Source organism: Chiloscyllium plagiosum, unplaced genomic scaffold, assembly GCF_037043375.1.
Source record: "Chiloscyllium plagiosum isolate Xiang-an unplaced genomic scaffold, Cpla_swu_hap1 HiC_scaffold_20, whole genome shotgun sequence".
NCBI classification, from domain to species: domain Eukaryota; kingdom Metazoa; phylum Chordata; class Chondrichthyes; order Orectolobiformes; family Hemiscylliidae; genus Chiloscyllium; species Chiloscyllium plagiosum.
Genome location: NW_028270158.1, coordinates 54445967 through 54467501, shown reverse-complemented (window position 1 = coordinate 54467501; position 21535 = coordinate 54445967). Strand labels below are relative to the sequence as shown.

The following is a 21535-nucleotide window of genomic DNA, read 5'->3' as shown; positions in this document are numbered from 1 at the left end:
GTCTATGTTCATAGATCTTTGAAAGTTGCCACTCAGGTGGATAGAGCTTGTAAGAAGTCCGATGGTGTATTAGCGTTCATTAGCAGAGGGATTGAATTCAAGAGTTGTGAGGTGATGTTGCAGCTGTATAGGACCTTGGTAAGGCCACATTTGGAGTACTGTGTGCAGTTCTGGTCGCCTCATTTTAGGAAAGATGTGGAAGCTTTGGAGAGGGTGCAGAGGAGATTTACCAGGATGTTGCCTGGAATGGAGAATAGGTCGTACGAGGATAGGTTGAGAGTGCTAGGCCTTTTCTCATTGGAACGGCGAAGGATGAGGGGTGACTTGATAGAGGTTTATAAGATGATCAGGGGAATAGATAGAGTAGACAGAGACCTTTTCCCCAGGTACAACAGAGTGTTACAAGGGGACATAAACTTAAGGTGAAGGGTGGAAGGTGAAGGGGTAGGTTCTTTACCCAGAGAGTGGTGGGGGCACGGAATGCGCTGCCTGTGGGAGTGGCAGAGTCAGAATCATTGGTGACCTTTAAGCGGCAATTGGATAGGTACATGGATAGGTGCTTAAGCTAGGACAAATGTTCGGCACAACATCATGGGCCGAAGGGCCTGTTCTGTGCTGAATTGTTCTATGTTCTATGAGTGCAGGTTCATAGTTCCTTAAAAGTGGAGTCACAGGTAAGTAGGGTGGGGATGCATTTGATATGCTTGCCTTCATTGGTCAGTGCACTAAATATAGGAATTGGGAGGTCATGTTGCAGCTCTACGAAACATTGGTTAGTTGAAACTTTATTGCTGGAACAGCACAGCAGGTCAGGCAGCATCCAGGGAACAGGAGATTCGACGTTTCGGGCACAGGCCCTTCTTCAGGAACGAGCAGAGAGTGTTCAGCAGGAGAAGATAAAAGGTAGGGAGGAGGGACTTGGAGGAGGGGCGTTGGAAATGTGATAGGTGGAAAGAGGTCAAGGTGAGGGTGATAGGTCGGAGTAGGATGGAGGCGGAGAGGTCAAGAAGAAGACTGCAGGTCAGGAAGGCGGTGCCGGGCTGGAGGGATTCGGCTGAGACAAGGTGGGGGGAGGGGGGATGAAGAAACTGGTGAAGTCCAAGTTCATCCCCTGTGGTTGGAGGGTTCCCAGTCGGAAGATAAGACGCTCCTCCTCCGACCGTCGCGTTGTTGTGGTTTGGCGATGGATGAGTCCAATGACCTGCATATCCTCGGTGGAGTGGGAGGGGGAGTTGAAATGCTATGCTACAGGGTGGTTGGGTTGGTTCGTCCGGGTGGCCCAGAGGTGCTCTCTGAATCGCTCCGCAAGTAAGCGGCCTGTCTCCCCAATATAGAGGAGGCCACACCGACTGCAGCGGATACAGTAGATGATGTGGGTGGAGGTGCAGGTGAATCTGTGGCGGATATGGAAGTTTCCTTTGGGGCCTTGGAGAGAAGTGAGGGGGGAGGTGTGGGCGCAAGTGTTGCACCTCCTGCGGTTGCAAGGGAAGGTGCCGGGAGTGGAGGTTGGGTCGGTGGGGGGTGTGGATCTGACAAGGGAGTCGCGGAGGGAGTGGTCTCTACGGAAAGCTGATAGGGGAGGGGAGGGAAATATATCCTTGGTGCTGGGGTCTGTTTGGAGGTGGCGGAAGTGACGGCGGATGATGCGCTGTACATGGAGACTGGTGGGGTGGTAGGTGAGGACCAGTGGGGTTCTGTCCTGATGGCGGTTGGAGGGGCGGGGCTCAAGGGAGGAGGAGCGGGAAGTGGAGGAGATGCGGTGGAGGGCACCGTCGACCACGTCGGGGGGGAAATTGCGGTCCTTGAAGAAGGAGGCCATCTGTGTTGTACGTATTTTGAACTGGTCCTCCTGGGAGCAGATGCGGCGGAGACGAAGGAATTGGGAGAATGGGATGGCGTTTTTACAGGGGGCAGGATGGGAGGAGGTGTAGTCTCCCACAGTTCCACGACTCCCACAGCTACCGGGACATCTACTACAAACCAACCGACTCCCACAGCTACCTGGACTACACCTCCTCCCATCCTGCCCCCTGTAAAAACGCCATCCCATTCTCCCAATTCCTTCGTCTCCGCCGCATCTGCTCCCAGGAGGACCAGTTCAAAATACGTACAACACAGATGGCCTCCTTCTTCAAGGATCGCAATTTCCCCCCCGAAGTGGTCGACGGTGCCCTCCACCGCATCTTCTCCACTTCCCGCTCCTCCGCCCTTGAGCCCCGCCCCTCCAACCGCCACCAGGACAGAATCCCACTGGTCCTCACCTACCACCCCACCAATTTCCATGTACAGCGCATCATCCGCCGTCACTTCCGCCACCTCCAAACAGACCCCAGCACCAAGGATATATTTCCCTCCCCTCCCCTATCAGCTTTCCGTAGAGACCACTCCCTCCGCGACTCCCTTGTCAGATCCACACCCCCCACCGACCCAACCTCCACTCCCGGCACCTTCCCTTGCAACCGCAGGAGGTGCAACACTTGCGCCCACACCTCCCCCCTCACTTCTCTCCAAGGCCACAAAGGAAACTTCCATATCCGCCACAGATTCACCTGCACCTCCACCCACATCATCTACTGCATCCGCTGCAGCCGGTGTGGCCTCCTCTATATTGGGGAGACAGGCCGCCTACTTGCGGAGCGATTCAGAGAGCACCTCTGGGCCACCCGGACGAACCAACCCAACCACCCTGTAGCACAGCATTTCAACTCCCCCTCCCACTCCACCGAGGATATGCAGGTCATTGGACTCATCCACCGCCAAACCACAACAACGCGACGGTCGGAGGAGGAGCGTCTTATCTTCCGACTGGGAACCCTCCAACCACAGGGGATGAACTTGGACTTCACCAGTTTCTTCATCCCCCCTCCCCCCACCTTGTCTCAGCCGAATCCCTCCAGCCCGGCACCGCCTTCCTGACCTGCAGTCTTCTTCGACCTCTCCGCCTCCATCCTACTCCGACCTATCACCCTCACCTTGACCTCTTTCCACCTATCACATTTCCAACGCCCCTCCTCCAAGTCCCTCCTCCCTACCTTTTATCTTCTCCTGCTGAACACTCTCTGCTCATTCCTGAAGAAGGGCCTGTGCCCGAAACGTCGAATCTCCTGTTCCCTGGATGCTGCCTGACCTGCTGTGCTGTTCCAGCAATAAAGTTTCAACTTTGATCTCCAGCATCTGCAGACCTCACTTTCTCCTGAAACATTGGTTAGGCCAATTTTGGAATACTACATGCAAAGGTTGAGTGTAGGGAGGTCCAAAATCAAGTTTCAGGGACGCAAAATGGCACCGGCAAGCAAGAAGTTGGTTTGAAGTGTGTCTACTTCAACACTAGGAGCATCCAGAATAAGGTGGGTGAACTTGCAGCATGGGTTGGTACCTGGGACTTTGATGTTGTAGCCATTTCGGAGACATGGTTAGAGCAGGGACAGGAATGGTTGTTGCAGGTTCCAGGATTTAGATGTTTCAGTAAGAACAGAGAAGATGCTAAAAGAGAGGGAGGTGTGGCATTGTTGGTCAAGGACAGTATTACAGTTGCAGAAATAATGTTTGGGGACTCGTCAACTGAGGTATTATGGATTGAAGTTAGAAACAGGAAAGGAGAGGTCACCCTGTTGGGAGTTTTCTATAGGCCTCCGAATAGTTCCAGAGATTTAGAAGAAAGGATAGCAAAGATGATTCTCAATAGGAGTGAGAGAGACAGGGTAGTTGTCATAGGGGACTTCAACTTTCCAAATATTGACTGGGAACACTATAGTATGAGTACTGTAGGTGGGTCAGTTTTTGTCCAGTGTGTGTGCAGGAGGGCTTTCTGACACAGTATGTAGACAGGCTAACAAGGGGCGAAGCCACATTAGATTTGGTACTGGGTAATGAGCCCGGCCAGGTGATAGACTTGGAAGTAGGTGAGCACTTTGGTGATAGCAATCACAATTCTGTTATGTTTACTTTAGTGATAGAAAGGGATGGGTGTATACCACTAGGCAAGAGTCGCAGCTCGGGGAAAGGCAATTACGATGCGAATAGGCAAGATTTAGGAGGCATAGGATTGGGAAGGAAACTGCAGGGGATAGGCACATTAGAAATGTGGAGCTTATTCAAGGAAAAGCTACTATGTATCCTAGATAAGTATGTACCTATCAGGCAGGGAGAAAGCTGTACAGCGCAGGAGCCGTGGTTTATGAAGTGGAAACTCTGGTCAAGAGGAAGAAGAAGGCTTATGTTAGGATGAGATGTGAAGGCTCAGTTAGGGCACTTGAGGGTTACAAGATAGCCAGGAAAGACCTAAAGAGAGAGATCAGAAGAGCCAGGAGGAGACATGAGAAGTTGTTGGCGGATAGGATCAGGGTAAACCCTAAGGCTTTCTATAGGTATTTAAGGAATAAATGAATGACAAGAGTAAGATTAGGGCCAATCAAGGATAGTAGTGGGAATGTTCGCCGAGCTGGGAATTTGTGCTGCAGACGTTTCACAGGAGGCTCCCAAGCACTGAGGATGTCACCTAGACAGGGGACGAAACGTCTGCAACACAAATTCCCAGCTCGGCGAACAGAACCACAGCAACGAGCACCCAAGCTACAAATCTTCTCACAAACTTTGAATAGTAGTGGGGAGTTGTGTGTGGAGTCAGAGGAGATAGGGGAAGCACTGAATGAATATTTTTCAATAGTATTCACTCTAGAAAACAAGTGTTGTCGAGGAGGTTACTGAGATACAGGCTACTAGACTAGGTGTGACTGACGTTCACAAGGAAGAGGTAGTAGAAATCCTGCACAGTGTGAAAATAGATAAGTCCCCTGGGCTGGATGGGATTTATCCTAGGATCTTCTAGGAAACCAGGGAGGAGATTGCCAAGCCTTTGGCATTGATCTTTAAATCGTCATTGTCTACAGGAATAGTGCCAGAAGACTGGAGGTTCCCCTGTTCAAGAGGGGGAGTAGAGACAACCCAGGTAATTATAGACCAGTGAGCCTTTGTTGGTAAAGTGTTGGAAAAGGTTATAAGAGATAGGATTTATAATCATCTAGAAAAGAATAATTTGATTAGGGATAGTCAGCACGGTTTTGTGAAGGGTAGGTCGTGCCTCACAAACCTTATTGAGTTCTTTGAGAAGGTGACCAAACAGGTAGATGAGAGTAAACCGGTTGATGTGGTGTATATGGATTTCAGCAAGGCGCTCGATAACGTTCCCCACAGTAGGCTATTGTACAAAATGCGGAGGAATCTGATTGTGGGAGATATAGCAGTTTGGATCAGTAATTGGCTTGCTGAAAGAAGACGGAGGGTGGTGGTTGATGGGAAATGTTCATGCTGGAGTCCAGTTCCAGTGCTGTAGCACAAGGGTCGGTGTTGGGTCCACTGCTGTTCGTCATTTTTATAAACGAACGGGATGAGGGCGTAGAAGGGTGGGTTAGTAAATTTACAGGCAACACTAAGGTCGGTGGAGTTGTGGATAGTGACGAAGGATGTTGTAGGTTACAGAGACACATAGATAAGCTGCAGAGCTGGGCTGAGAGGTGGCAAATGGAGTTTAATGCGGACAAGTGTGAGATGATTCACTTTGCTCGGAGTAACCAGAATGCAAAGTACTGGGCTAATGGTAAGACTCTTGGTAGTGTAGATGTGCAGAGAGATCTCGGTGTCCACGTACACAGATCCTTGAAAGTTGCCACCCAGGTTGACAGGGTTGTTAAGAAGGCGTACAGTGTTTTAGCTTTTATTAATAGAGGGATTGAGTTCCGGAACCATGAGGTTATGCTACAGCTGTACAAACTCTAGTGCGGCCGCACTTGGAGTATTGTGTACAGTTCTGGTTACCGCATTATAAGAAGGATGTGGAAGCTTTGGAAAGTGTGCATAGGAGATTAACTGGGATATTGCCTGGTATGGAGAGAAGGTCTTACGAGGAAAGGCTGAGGGACTTGAGGCTGCTTTCGTTAGAGAGAAGAAGGTTGAGAGGTGATTAATAGAGACATATAAGATAATCAGAGGGTTAGATAGAGTGGACAGGGAGAGCCTTTTTCCAAGAATGGTGACGGCGAGCACAAGGGAGCATAGCTTTTAATTGAGGGGTGATAGATATAGGACAGATGTCAGAGGTAGTTTCTTTACTCAGAGAGTAGTAAGGGTATGGAATGCTTTGCCTGCAACGGTAGTAGATTCGCTAACTCTAAGTACATTTAAGTCGTCATTGGACAAGCATATGGATGTACATGGAATAGTGTAGGTTTGATGAGCTTCACAATTGGTAATGACAGGTCGGCGCAACATCGAGGGCCAAAGGGCCTGTACTGCGCTGTAATGTTCTATGTTCTATGATACATTGCCAAATAAATCCTAATTCTTTCAACCCAACACTGGCTCGTCATTCCGTAATGTGGACTCTCTCACGTTTGCCACTTACCTACTTGACAGTCGAGCTCATGGCTTCCCTGTCCATTTATCACACTCGTCGCTCCCCTACATGATTCGCATGCTCATCACCTCTCCCTTGACTGACTGGCTTGCTCCTTTCTCTTCTGAAATCTTGCTACGAGTAACAGCTCAAGGGAGGAATGGGAGAGGAAAAGTGAGGAAGCAAGGGAAAGGAGTTGCAAGAAGTAAATCTAGGGGGATCGATAGGTGCCATTTCGATGTAGCACCATTTTGGTCATGCACACTCCAAAATTATCACTCAATAAGTTGATCCCAACCTTTTGCCCCGACATTTAGTCTCAAATTTTACTTGGGTAAATCAGGTAACTTAAAGCTTAAGACCAAAATATGAACTGTGATACTGAGACTCTCATGTAGACAAAGTTTTTTCAAATATGGAACCATCACTATTTCGTACTGACAGTCAGAGTTTTGGTGTTGATATATCATTATCTGCTGATAAATTTTAATGCAGCTATTCACCTTAATAGCCCCATCACTTTTAATTCTGCACTGTTGCTTGATTCAAAAATGCTGCCTACTGAAGTTCCCGGGTTTCTGTCTTGAATCTTCATGTGATAGACAGGGCAATTCTCAACCCACAGATCTTTGGAGACGTGGGGCAGGATAAACCAGGAGGAAGTGGAATCCAAAGTTCAGGACTTGTTCCTTTCTTCCTTTGTCACCGCTCTGTCTCATTATTAAGGTATTTGGACTCAAAATGTGTTTCAATGACTGGTAACAAGCTCCTCTCAGTCATTAATGTTATAGCCGCTAGACTTTTAGGGGAGCTTCAGTGTGTTTCTGAATCATTTTCTTTGCCTTTGATTGAAATATTGTTCATTTGAGAATTGAGAAAACAAAATCTGGCTTGGGAATTAGTTTTCAGCCATTTGACCAGTGTCCAGTCCATTGAAATTGAACTGAAATGAAACTGAATGGAGTTTTGCCTGAATATGTGTGGAACTGGATTCAAAAATGACAGGAGTATTTGGTCAGTGCTCCTCCCATTAAATCTGGAGGATGCAGCGGAGACAGTGCTGATACAACTTTTCAGGCACTCTTATGTGTCACATATACACAGTCCCAGTCTTGCTGCAGTACAAGAATTTGGTATCAAACACTATTGTTCCCAAATGCCTTTGTACTGGGTGAATGCTCATCATCAAATGAATAAGGCAATGATCTTTTCAGCAGGCACCTGTGCCCTGCATTTATTGAGTGACACAAACAGCACTTAAATCTCTGAACTAAGGAAGTGCCAAAGGTTTGATCCAGGATGCCTGTATACTTGTCCTTCTGGCCTTTAGTATATTTGTTATTTTGAGGCCACACAGAGTATATTTTCTTTCAGCGAAAGGATACAGATGGCGTTGGCTTTTCCAGACAACTTTTTCCCAATAATTCCTCTCCAGACTTCAGAATCACAGACAACCCGAGCATTTAAATTTCCATGTATAATAACCATTTCTTCTTCGAGGATGACAGTGAGGATTTTAAGTCAGAACAGAATTTTTCCTTAACATCTTCATCAGAGTCAAAAATCTGGGGATAAATGCTGATGATGGCAGCATATTGATAATGGCTGAACTGTAGATGAAGTCTCATGAGACTTTTGTTATACAATTTGGGAGTTATGACACCCAAGATTCTACTCCAGATGGCAAAGCCAACTCTGCAAACACAAGGGTTGTTACCAGACTTCCCTATTCAGTAGAAAGTATGATTGAACTATTTTTTAAAATAATTTCGACCTAATCAAACAAGTGAGAAATGCCTCCAAGCCCTCCGTTTTTTCCTCTCCAGACGTCCCCAACAGTATCCTTCCACCGACACTCTCATTCGTTTGGCCGAAATGGTCCTCACCCTTAACAATTTCTCCTTTGAATCCTCCCACTTCCTCCAGACCAAAGGGGTAGCTATGGGTACACGTATGGGCCCCAGCTATGCCTGTCTCTTTGTTGGCTACGTAGAGCAGTTGATCTTCCGTAATTACACCAGCACCACTCCCCACCTCTTCCTCCGCTACATTGATGACTGCATTGGCGCCACCTCGTGCTCCCGCGAGGAGGTTGAGCAATTCATCAACTTCACCAACACATTCCACCCTGACCTTAAATTTACCTGGACCATCTCTGACACCTCCCTCCCCTTCCTGGACCTCTCCATCTCCATTAATGACGACCGACTTGACACTGACATTTTTTACAAACCCATCGACTCCCACAGCTACCTGGATTACACCTCTTCCTACCCTACCTCTTGCAAAAATGCTATCCCGTATTCCCAATTCCTCCGCCGGATCTGCTCCCAGGAGGACCAGTTCCACCACAGAACACACCGGATGGCCTCCTTCTTTAGAGACCGCAATTTCCCTTCCCACATGGTTAAAGATGCCCTCCAATGCATCTCGTCTACATCCCGCACCTCCGCCCTCAGACCCCACCCCTCCAACCGTAACAAGGACAGAATGCCCCTGGTGCTCACCTTCCACCCTACCAACCTTCGCATAAACCAAATCATCCGCTGACATTTCCGCCACCTCCAAACAGACCGCACAAACAGGGATATAGTTCCCTCCCCACCCCTTTCCGCCTTCCGCAAAGACCGTTCCCTCCGTGACTACCTGGTCAGGTCCATGCCCCCCTACAACCCACCCTCCCATCCTGGCACTTTCCCCTGCCACCGCAGGAACTGTAAAACCTGCGCCCACACCTCCTCCCTCACCTCTATCCAAGGCCCCAAAGGAGCTTTCCACATCCATCAAAGTTTTACCTGCACATCCACTAATATCATCTATTGTATCCGTTGCTCCCGATGCGGTCTCCTCTACATTGGGGAGACTGGGCGCCTCCTAGCAGAGCGTTTTAGGGAACATCTCTGGGACACCCGCACCAATCAACCACACCGCCCTGTGGCCCAACATTTCAACTCCCCCTTCCACTCTACTGAGGACATGGAGGTCCTGGGCCTCCTTCACCACCGCTCCCTCACCACCAGACGCCTGGAGGAAGAACGCCTCATCTTCTGCCTCGGAACACTTCAACCCTAGGGCATCAATGTGGACTTCAACAGTTTCCTCATTTCCCCTTCCCCCACTTCACCCTAGTTCTAAACCTCCAGCTCAGCACTGTCCCCATGACTTGTCCGGACTTGTCCTACCTGCCTATCTCCTTTTCCACCTATCCACTCCACCCTCTCCTCCTTGACCTATCACCTTCATCCCCTCCCCCACTCACCTATTGTACTCTATGCTACTTTTTCCCCACCCCCACCCTCCTCTAGCTTATCTCTCCACGCTTCAGGCTCACTGCCTTTATTTCTGATGAAGGGCTTTTGCCCGAAACATCGATTTCGAAGCTCCTTGGATGCTGCCTGAACTGCTGTGCTTTTCCAGCACCACTAATCCAGAAGTGAGAAATTAAGTCATATTCTATTTGATTGTGGCTAGTTATAAAACATTTTCTGTAAGGAAGAATAGCTATACGGTCCAGGTTAGAAGTAAAGTGAGTAGTTTATGATTTACTGGCTGTTTTTATGGCCCAAGCTAATGTAAAAGCTAACAAATGTGAAAATACTTTGAGATATAAAGCTTTTATTTAAGGACACAGTTGCATTTAAGTTGCTATAATATTGTAACTTAAAGTATTTAATAGATCTACATTTATTAGATTGTATGGTTATTTTGTTTTTTATATTTACTTAATCTTGCAATGGCACTTTGTGAACTCAGCGTTAACAGACTTCAGTACTTTAATGAGGTATGATTTTTGTTATTAACTTTATTCTTTTTGGAGAAGAAAAGAAGCCCGTATGGCAACCAATGTGGATTGCATCTTAAGCTCAGTTTCTGATTATAATTGACTTTAAGTCTTATAATCAAAGATGAAGTGAATGACAGAGAAACAACTGAAGCAACATAAAGCAACAGTTTGTTCCTCCCTAATGTGGCAGTGTCAGGACTAAGCCATGCCCAGAAATCAAGTATGTTCAATGCACCAGAACTTTAAAAGAAAGACCTCACATTAATTTGTATCAGTCACATGCCTAACAGATGATTTAGTTTTCGATTGGACTCCAGTTACAGGAATTACAGCATTTCAACTAGACAAAGTATAACAAAAAGCAATATAAATAAAAATCGATGCAAAGCCATTAAATGCCACTATAGGGAAAACCAGTGGTTGAGGGTACCAGACCACAAGGTTGCCAGACAAGAGAGTATTGTATTAGGGAGCTACAACCTCAATATGATCATTAAAGAATTTTAGAGCAAGTGGTTTGTTTGAGAAAATATATAAGCTTATATTTTGCAGTCAGCAGAGAAGAAAGGTTGCTCACTGCTAATTTCAAAGAAATCTGCTCAAAAGATCAAATGACTAGTGTGGGTTTCAACTTATCCTTTCCTGGTAGCATCAACTCAGGAGGATCTCTTGGTAGCAGGTAAGCCAACAAGTAGGCTAAATATTTGTACACAGAAAGCCTGAAAGGTGAAAACATTCAATGTTCTTTGTTTCTAATTTAAATTTTCCAAGATAAAATAAGTGGTAATGATTTAATAAAGATAGAAGCTAGAATAAAGATAAAGAAACTTTAGAAGTAAGTATCTTAAAAATGTGGACATATTTAACCACTATAAAGAAATTTGTCATTCAAGAATATAAACTTTCAGGGCCAGGAAGCTGCTGAAAAATAATTGTGAAATCATTATACAGCTAAAATCTGGAGTCATTCAACAAACATTCCATTTTCTCCCCCAAGGGTTTTTACAGTGAAACTAATAGCGCAACAGTGTAAACTCAAATGAATTGACAAGATGTGTTACTTACAATATTCAGGTGTCTACACCCTCAATGATGTATCATCATGAGAAGTATAGAATCACTGACAACAAATTTTGGGATTTCTAACTATGACACATATGCAGCAACACCAAACATGGCTGTCAATTTAAGTAAGGAAAGAGAATGTTGACAGTTACACCATCATTACCACTGTAAAATCAAAACCATTATTCAATGGCTTGTGTCCTGCTTCAATAACCTGAATAGCCCTAGTGAAAAAGATTAGATGTTGCCATCTCACTTGCAGCTGACATTTTATGTAGGCTGGACATGTTTCAATGTCTCCAAAGCTTACAGCAACATTTGTAGGCATTTCAGCTCAGGGTTGAAAATGTAAGAAATTTACGTTTTTCAGTGTTATGATGGAATCTATGGTAAGACAAAACTTCTATTTGTTTCAGACAGACTCTCATTGAAAAGGAAAAACAAATAGAAGAAAAAAGAAAAGAAATTAACCCTCCCAACTGCTGAGGTGCTGGATTTTATGCACCGCCTCTCTACCCCTGAAACATCACTGACAAAATATTCTACATGATGGTGTCATATTATCAGTACCTCATTGTGCCAGCTGGTCAAATTATAGAAGGCAAGCTGGACAAACAATTTTCAGCCCATTTGCCATTTTGAACTTACTAGTTGACAAGCTATTAAATGTATTAACAACCCCATCCTCTGCAATTTTCTTTATCGCCTGCTGCATTTTTTGAGCATTGAATGAAAGTAAGTTTGGAAGTATCTTATCCCAGCTATAATAACGCGGCACAAGACAAAATGCAAGAAAAGACTTGACTCTGGGACCATGATTGAAGGTACAAACAGCTTTGGCAATACTAATAAAGATAGATTGAGAGTAGGCTTATACAATTCAAGTTTTGACAGACATTTGCAGCAGTACCCCTCTGCCAAATGGTGTCTTTGCCTTCAGTAATGATTGGGAGCAAAGCATCCCTTTGCTTTTCACCTAATGTCTCAAAATTGGCCATTCAATGCTTGATTGTACAGCATGGATGGGACACTCAGCTTCTGTTCCTGATCCACTTTATCATGTAAACTTCATTCCAAGGTGATACCGAGATTGAAATTCAAAACTTCTCAGAATCACAGGAATGTCACGCACAAAAGGAGACCATTTGGCCCATCATGCCTGCACTGGCTTGTTAAATGAGCATCTTTACCTAGAGCCAATCTCCTCCTTTTTCATCATACTTTTGCACATTTTATCCAAATAATCAACAAAAGACCTTTTGTTGCATTCTATACCTGACTACTTGCTGAATGGAAACATTTTACTTGCTTAATCCTTGCTTCTTTAGCAGATCACTTTAAATCTATGCCCTCTTGTTCTTAGTCTTATCATGAGCAAGAACAGTTCTCCCTATCTACTCTATCCAGTTCACTCAGATCCATTTCCTTCCTATAATGCGGTGCTCAGAATGGCACACCATATTCCAGCTGAGGTCTTGTACAAGTTCAACATCACCTCCTTATTCATTTACTCGATATGTCTATTGATAAAGCTGAGGCTACTGTGTACTTTACATACTGCTCTCTCTCTGCCCATCCTGTCACTTCAATAATCTGAGAACATATACACTCAGGTCCCTATGCTTCTGTATCCTTTTGTTTGAAACAAGACAAATGAGATAGAGTCACCTGAGCTCAGTAGAAGTTGATAAAAGTCTACTGGTTCATTCCAGGCAACTGAGGATGACAATGGCAGGATCCAGTAGCTGAGAAAAAGTAAATATTTGCTGCAGTGATTTCTTCTTATTTGAAGGTAACATATACCAATCAGGGCAAGTTGAGAAAGTTCAGCAGTGTGTGCCATTTTTGACAAAACTTGTGCCCTAATGTCAGCGTACTATTATCAGCTGTAGATCAGGAGCTGAAATTCCTTGTGAGGAAGACAGAGTTCTGAAAGACTTTACAATTGAGAATGATTTCATATAGGCTGAGTGAGCTACCAGCTGATTCATAAGATTTGCTTTAGTTGCATTGGCCATGTAAAGTTATTAGTTTCAACTGAGAAGATAATGTTCACATTAACATTGCTGTCAAGTTCAAGTTCATCATGGGCTTACATGGAGGGTAAAGATTTCTATTCAATCCAAATCTTCACATAACCCAGAAATCTTATATTTCAGAAATGCAAATCACCTGTCTGTCAAGCACATTTTCCCACTGTGAATTTTACTTAGAAATAGCAAATGATTTTTGGCTAACGTTAAGAAATTACAGAACCACAACAGGTGAAGCTCTCACTTACTTTAAAGGAAAGATCTTGGATTTTCTGATCTAGAAATCTGACATGTAGATTTTTAGTGAGGGTAGTGAAGAACAATTTTATGAAAACTGTATTGGACTGGTCTAATACTATTCAGTCTATGTAAGAAATTCAAATCTTTCAGGAAAAATCTACATCACAGAAAAAACCTTCATGTGGCTTAATGATTGTAAATGGTGTACTTACATTGCAAAACTGTCTTCGAAAAAACATCTGTTCCTTAGCAGCCCAGCCCACAGCTGCACGCCAACAATTCCAAATATAAAGAAGACAAAAAAACAAAGGAGAAGGACATTGCCTAACATAGGCAGAGTATCTAGTAGTAAAGTCACTAGTATTCTCATACCTGAAAAATACAGAAATGCAAATACACAATTAGAGTACATTTTCTTTCAATTCAAAATAACTAATTCAACAGCCGTTTCCTTCTGGTTCAATAGAAAATGTCGAATTAAGCCTTGTTCTTCAAACATATAATGATATGCGTTTCTATAAAATCCAGTCTACTACAATATGATTGCATTTTAAAGGAACAATGATGCATTAGAATAACAAGTTAAATGACAATCAATCTTTTGTCTTCTACTGAAATGAAAAATCAATATCAGATATGATCATTAACTGATGGCATAATAATCAACACAGTAATCCTCTTCCTATAGTACATTTGTGTTGCCTTGCAGAACTTCGTGAAATTTAAGAACATTTTCAAAGTATACAAACTCAGTCCACAAGGATATCTGCAGCTCAGCTGACAATAGATAGCACAGATTGATCACAACCCCACACTGGTTAAGATGTGGCAAAGACAATTCTCCTCCATAAAACAAGATAGCATTTAAAATCTGGATCCTAACTCACACAAGTTCCATTCATCTATACTTGCTTGCATACACCCACTCCTGGTTAAGCAACAATTTGATTTTAAAGTTTCCACGGTTGCTTTCACATCCCTCCATAGTCTCACCCCTGTCTAATTATGAGCTCTCCAACAAAATGATAATAAGCCTCTTAAAATATTCAGGATTTCTATTGTTCCACTATTAGCTTCTATGCTTTCAGCTACGAAGGTGCTTAGCTCTGGACTTTCCTCCATCAATACCTGTACCTCTGTTTCCTTAAGATGTTCTTAAAATTTACATTTTTGCCAAGCTTTTGGCCATTTGTCGAGATTATGTGGCTTGGAGGCAAATGTTTTTAAGAACTTTCTATGAAGGGCCTTTGGATTTGTTAATTACATTAAATATAAGTTGTCCTCATTTTTATGTGACAGGATTTTTTAGGTGTTGGCAGGTGAAGTCAAACCACCTGTGATGTCATAGCAGCTGAAATTGTTTACTAAATTACCTGGGTTACTTAGCTTGAGGTTGCAGACCCGATGAGCTGAATGGCCTCTTTCTGCACTGTACAAATTGTATGATTCTAGTAGTTTGGGGTGAAGGATGAACAACAAATAATTTTCAGCAGAAGAAACAGTTAACTTAGGTAACATCTTAGGGTTTATTGCACCTCAGTAACTGTATATTAAGTTAACTCTTCAATATTCACAACCCTATTCAAATAACCAAAGTTAAATTTCACTAGGGCGATTTAATAGTCAGAAAAAAAGTTATTATTACAAATAAATAGGTTGGAATTAAATCCTGAATTGAAAGGAATGTCATAACCACTTTATACTCTTAAATAAATCAAGAATGTGAAAGTAAACATGCCTTTGACCATTCTGATCTACAGCTTGAAAAAATCAAACAATAAAGAGGTGCTGTCTTTTTAAAGTCAAAATAAAGCAGAGACAAACAAAATGTTCTGATTCTCTCTATTTATAAATGATTTATTTCAATAATGTGCTGGAATATCTGAAAGGCCATGGACAGAAATGCTAACAATATTACTTTTATCTGCTTTTAAATGATAAATTTCAACCATCTAGACTGCCCTCAATCTGACCTGATGTTTATACAAGGAAAAAGTTGGCACATTTGATCTTATTCAGTAAAAATTCAGTACGAAAGACACAAGGAAAAAAGGGCCTTAAGTTCGTGCTATGAAGTTCTGAGTAAGAATACAAAAGCCACCTTTCTATTTATGATAAAATAAATCATCCTTCCAGACTATTACACAGATATCCTCAACACACTTTTGAAGAGAAATCTGATACAATAATGTAATGTCATCTATTCATTTAAAATGAGCTGACAACTTATGGAGACAGATCGATAGCATTATGCAGTGAAGATTCTTGAAAGGAAAGAAAATCTTTGAATGCTGCAATGAAAATAGAACTAAACATTGTCTTCATGGTCAGTACATAATTATGCCTTTCAAAGACATACTCATGACATTATAACTATAACATATTAAGTGATCTGCGGTCTCAAAAGGTTTCAAACTCCATCTTACATGAGGGTAACTTGAAGCATGACATTTTAGAATAATAGAATCCCTCTGCAGAAAAAGGCCATTCAGCCCAATGAAGCTGTACTGACCTTCCAATACCCATACCCACCCTATCTCCATAATCTTATATGTAGCACAGCTAATCCACCCAGCCTACATATCTCTGGCTCCTACAGGACAGTTTAGCGTGGCAAATGCACCTGACGTGCACATCTTTGTACTGTGCAAAGAAACTGAGGCACATAGTGGAAACCGACACAGATATAGGGAGAATGTGTAAACTCTGCAGAGGAAGCAAGCATTGTAATTTAGCAGGTTAATATTCACCAAGACACTTGAACAAGAGGGATACAATGTTTGTACAAAATATTTGCTGGAAAAGCACAGCAGTCAGACAACACCTGAGGAGCAGGAGCATCGACATTTCAAGTATGAGCCCTTCATCTCTTCGACTCTGATCTCCAGCACCTGCAGTCCTCACTTTCTCCAAAATAGTTAGTTGTCAAACATGCAGTACCACAACATTCGTGCCCAATTTGTCATGATGTGGAAGATAACACAAGCATTGCTGCATCAGATTAAACATTCTGTCGGAGGCAATCTCACACTATGAATATTTTTATAGCCATTTATAAAAGGCTTCAATATTTTAGTAGTGGATATTTGGAAAACTAAATGAACACCAACTGGACAACACCTTTAGACAACAGAGAATTTGAACAAAGAGAGAGCTTTTCACCCAGAGAAAGCATCATCAGTTTCTGCACAGATATGTAGATAGAGCAATAATTGCCGAGAAAACAGAGTTCATTTTTTTTCATTAGAAGGTAAATGCTTCCAAAACAAAATAACTTTCTAAGATTGCCTTAACTAAAAATTTAAATAAGAAGAATACCTGAATTGCACTTGAGATGGAACACAAAGGCCATTGAATACAGTACAGAAAGCTGTAATGCCTCAATGTTCTATTACTGAAAGTTGATATTAAGTCACAGCCTCTCACATTAGCAGCTACAAAGTCTTTGCTTGTAAGGAAGGAGTCATACAGTCATAAAGCATGAAACAGACATTTTGGCCCAACACATCCATGCTGACTAGGTTTCCTAAACTGAACTAATCCCACTTGCCTGCATTTGACCCACATCCCCTTAAACCTTTCCTCACCATATACCTGTCCAAATGTCTTTTAAATATTGTAACTGTTCTTGCCTGTACAACTTCCTCTGGCAGCACATTCCATATATGCACCACTCTCTGTATGAAAATGTTGTCCCTCAGATTCCTTTTAGATTTTTCCCCTCTCACCTTAAATAAATGCCCTCTAGCTTTGGACTCCCTTACCCTGGGGAAAAGACCTTGGCTATTCATCTTATCTATGCCACTTACGATTTTACAAACATCTATAAGGTCACCTCTTAGCCTCCTTCACTCCAGGGCAAAATGTTTCAGCATATCCTTAATAGTCAAATCTTCCCGTCTCAATAACATGCCTGTAAATATTTTTTGTATTCTTTCCAGTTTAATAACATCCTTCCTATAGCAGGGCAACCAGAATTGCACACAGTACTGCAAAAGTAGCTTTACCAATGTCTTATACAAATGTAACATGACGTCCCAACTCCTGTACTCAATTCTCTGAACAATGAAGACAAGCACGTCTTCTTCACCACCCTGTCTACTGTGATGCCACTTTCAATGAATTATGTACCTGCACCCCCAAGTCTCTTTGTTCCAAAACACTCCCCAATGCACCTACTATTCCCTAGTGTTTTGTAACAAAATACAACACCTTGCATTTATCTACATTAAAATCCAACTGCCATTCCTTGGCCCACTGGTCCAGTTATCAATATCCCGTTTTACTCTTAAATAATCTTCACTGTCCATTATACCATCAATTTCGGTGTCATCTGCAACTAACTGTGTCTCAATTATATAAATGATGAGTAACAGTGGACTCAGGACCAAACCTTGTGGCACACGATTCGTCATAGGCCTTCGATCTGAACAACAACCCACTACCACCATCCCCTGTCACCTACCATAGTTTAATTTACATTGACACAAAGTCAGGATTTCATGGTTATATCGTGGATTACAGAAATTTAGATTTAGATTACTTACAGTGCGGAAACAGACTCTTTGGCCCAACAAGTCCAAACCGACCCGCCGAAGTGCAACCCACCCAGACCCATCCCCTACATTTACCCCTTCACCTAATACTACGGGCAATTTAGCATGGCCAATTCACCTAACCTGCACATTTTTGGACTGTGGGAGGAAACTGGAGCACCCGGAGGAAACCCACACAAACTCCACACAGTCAGTCGCCTAAGGCGGGAATTGAACCCAGGTCTCTGGCGCTGTGAGGCAGCATTGCTAACCACTTATCATGGAATGGGCATCCAGTGATATTTTAATGAAATACAAACAATATTCAAACAATGCATGCAGTTTTATTTTACAGACCAAGTCAACAGTGACCCTGAGGAAAAAGCTTGAAAACTCTTTGCTTTGACAGTGGCAAGGTGACAGAAATAAATAGGAAGGATGTTATTAAACTGGAAAACATGTGAAAAGTTCTCAAAGACCTGCTCAAGGTAAGAATCTTAATCAGAATTAATAATATCCATCCCACAATCATGACTCCTGATAAAGTCTGTGTGTTCAGATAACAGTATGAATCATTGTTTTGGCACAGCTTTCATTGCAGCAATGTTGTACTAAACACCCAGTTGTAGTTGACTTGTGGGTGTTAATTTTGGGATGGGTAAAGTCAAGAATCACCCCCAAAGAAGTGGAGATGTTAACACATACTTTTTACAAAAGGGGGTGAACTCAAATCTTCTGTCCTCATAAAACATTAATCCATCTCTTGCCCTTCAATAAGTGTTTGATCCTTTCAGTTGAAATTAGCACAATATGGTACATTTAAGAAATCCTGAGTGTTAACTTTTTCAAGCAGAGGGTGGTAAGTGTGTGGAAAAAAGCTACCACAGAAAATGATGGAGGTGGGTAGGGTTTATGAAGGATTTAGAAGGATATGGGCCAAGTGCTGGCAAATAAGACTAGGTAAGATTTGGTTGTCTGATTGGCGTGGATGAGTTGGACGGAAGGGTCTGTTTCTGTGCTGCATGACTCTATGGCTCTATAACATGAAACTGAAAAGTAGAAACAAGAGTTAAAAAGACTCAACCAAACCAACCACAAATACACAAATAAACTTTGTGAGAAGATTTGTAGCTTGGGTGCTCGTTGCTGTGGTTCTGTTCGCCGAGCTGGAAGTTTTTGTTGCAAACGTTTCGTCCCCTGTCTAGGTGACATCCTCAGTGCTTGGGAGCCTCCTGTGAAGCGCTTCTGTGGTGTTTCCTCCGGCATTTATAGTGGCCTGTCCCTGCCGCTTCCGGTTGTCAGTTTCAGCTGTCCGCTGTAGTGGCCGGTATATTGGGTCCAGGTCTATGTGTTTGTTGATGGAGTTTGTGGATGAGTGCCATGCTTCTAGGAATTCCCTGGCTGTTCTTTGTTTCGCTTGCCCTATAATGGTAGTGTTGTCCCAGTCAAATTCATGTTGCTTGTCGTCTGCGTGTGTGGTCGTGTCGTTTCGTAGCTAGTTGATGTTCGTGGATGCGGATCGTAAGCTGTCTTCCTGTTTGTCCTATATAGTGTTTTGTGCAGTCCTTGCATGGGATTTTGTACACTACATTAGTTTTGCTCATGCTGGGTATCGGGTCCTTCGTTCTGGTGAGTTGTTGTCGGAGAGTGGCTGTTGGTTTGTGTGCTGTTATCAGTCCTAGTGGTCGCAGTAGTCTGGCTGTCATTTCAGAGATGTTCTTGATGTATGGTAGTGTGGCTAGTCCTTTGAGTTGCGGCATGCCCTGGTTCTGTTGTCTTTCCCTTAGGCATCTGTTGATGAAATTGCGAGGATATCCTTTTTGGCGAATACCTTGTACAGGAAGACAGCTAACGATCCGCATCCACGAACATCAATTAGCCACGAAATGACACGACCAGCTATCCCTAGTAGCCACACACGCAGACGACAAGCAACATGAATTTGACTGGGACAACACTACCATTATAGGGCAAGCGAAACAAAAAACAGCCAGGGAATTCCTAGAAGCATGGCACTCATCCACAAACTCCATCAACAAACACATAGACCTGGACCCAATATACCGGCCACTACAGCGGACAGCTGAAACTGACAACCGGAAGCGGCAGGGATAGGCCACTATAAATGCCGGAGGAAACACCACAGAAGCGCTTCACAGGAGGCTCCCAAGCACTGAGGATGTCACCTAGACAGGGGACGAAACGTTTGCAACAAAAACTTCCAGCTCGGCGAACAGAACCACAGCAATGAGCACCCGAGCCACAAATCTTCTCACAAACTTTGAACACCTACGGGCGAGAGACGCTACGACAAGCCAGGAAATGAGAATCCTGCGCTAACTGCCTAAGCGCCACATACGAACAACTCCGGTTCCTGCATGAATGCCGAAAGAATCGAATCCTTCCACTAAGTGTCAGATACAGACCACCAGTCAACAATCCACAAGCCAGAGACACAGCCAGACAGAACGGACTCAGGATGATCCAGGTAATGATTACAGACGCTCACAACCGACTGCACAGATACAGACAAGAAATTGCGCGCAAAAGTCGTTAATTTCAAAAATCACTAATCAGGAATGGACCCGGACCATAGAGCAGGCCGTCACCATAGGACAGAACAGGACTACACAACGCAAAAAAATGGCACTAAAAGAAAAAATGGCCAAACTAACACACAACAAAGAGGACACCACAACACACACCTGGGTTAAAAACCTCTCCCACAGACAGCTCACAGACACGGAAAAAACAATACTGGCCAAGGGACTCAACTACAACCACAGGGACGCCAAGACAGCAGACTTCCTAGCAGCACTAGAATGCACACTCAGGAACAATGGACTGACAGAAGAGACACAACAAACAGTGAGACAAAGTATCGTACCCCTGATAACAAGGAAAAGACAAACACATAACCTCAACACCAAGGAGAGGGAAGCACTAAAATCACTAAGAAACGATAAGAACATAATCATACTACCAGCAGACAAAGGCAGAATGACGGTCATCCCGTACAAAGCAGAGTACATCCAAAAAGCACAACAAGTACTTGCAGATACCAACACCTACCAAAAGAGGGAGTTTGACCCACCCCACAGCTCACCAATAGGATAAACAACACACTGAGGAACATACAAAAAAACGGACAGATAACCAGGTCAGATCTACAAAGAATGAAACCTGAAAGCAACAACACCCCCAGATTCTATGGATTACCTAAAGTGCACAAACCAGACATCCCACTCAGACCCATAGTATCACTACCAGGGACACCATCACACAAACTGGCGAAAGAACTACAGCTGAAACTGAAATACCTGATCAGCGGATCCAGACACTCTATACAATCAACACAGGAATTCTTGGACATCATCAGAAATATACACATAGACAAGGAAGAAACCATGGTCTCATTCTACGTAACGGCACTGTTCACCTCTATTGACAAAGCCCTAGCCAGAGAAACAATAGCCAACCTGCTGAA

At 43.5% G+C, this 21535-nt stretch overlaps 1 protein-coding gene across 4 annotated transcripts in view; it reads right to left on the bottom strand.

Annotated features, from left to right (window-relative positions):
* cacna1ha (calcium voltage-gated channel subunit alpha1 Ha) overlaps nucleotides 1-21535 on the bottom strand; it is a 552389-nt gene that overhangs the window by 267221 nt on the left and 263633 nt on the right. For all 4 annotated transcript variants that reach the window (XM_087997955.1, XM_087997957.1, XM_087997956.1 and 1 more), the window contains exon 6: nucleotides 13726-13885. In XM_087997955.1, coding sequence (XP_087854081.1) covers nucleotides 13726-13885 — 160 coding nt within the window. The remainder of the gene's footprint in view (nucleotides 1-13725; nucleotides 13886-21535) is intronic.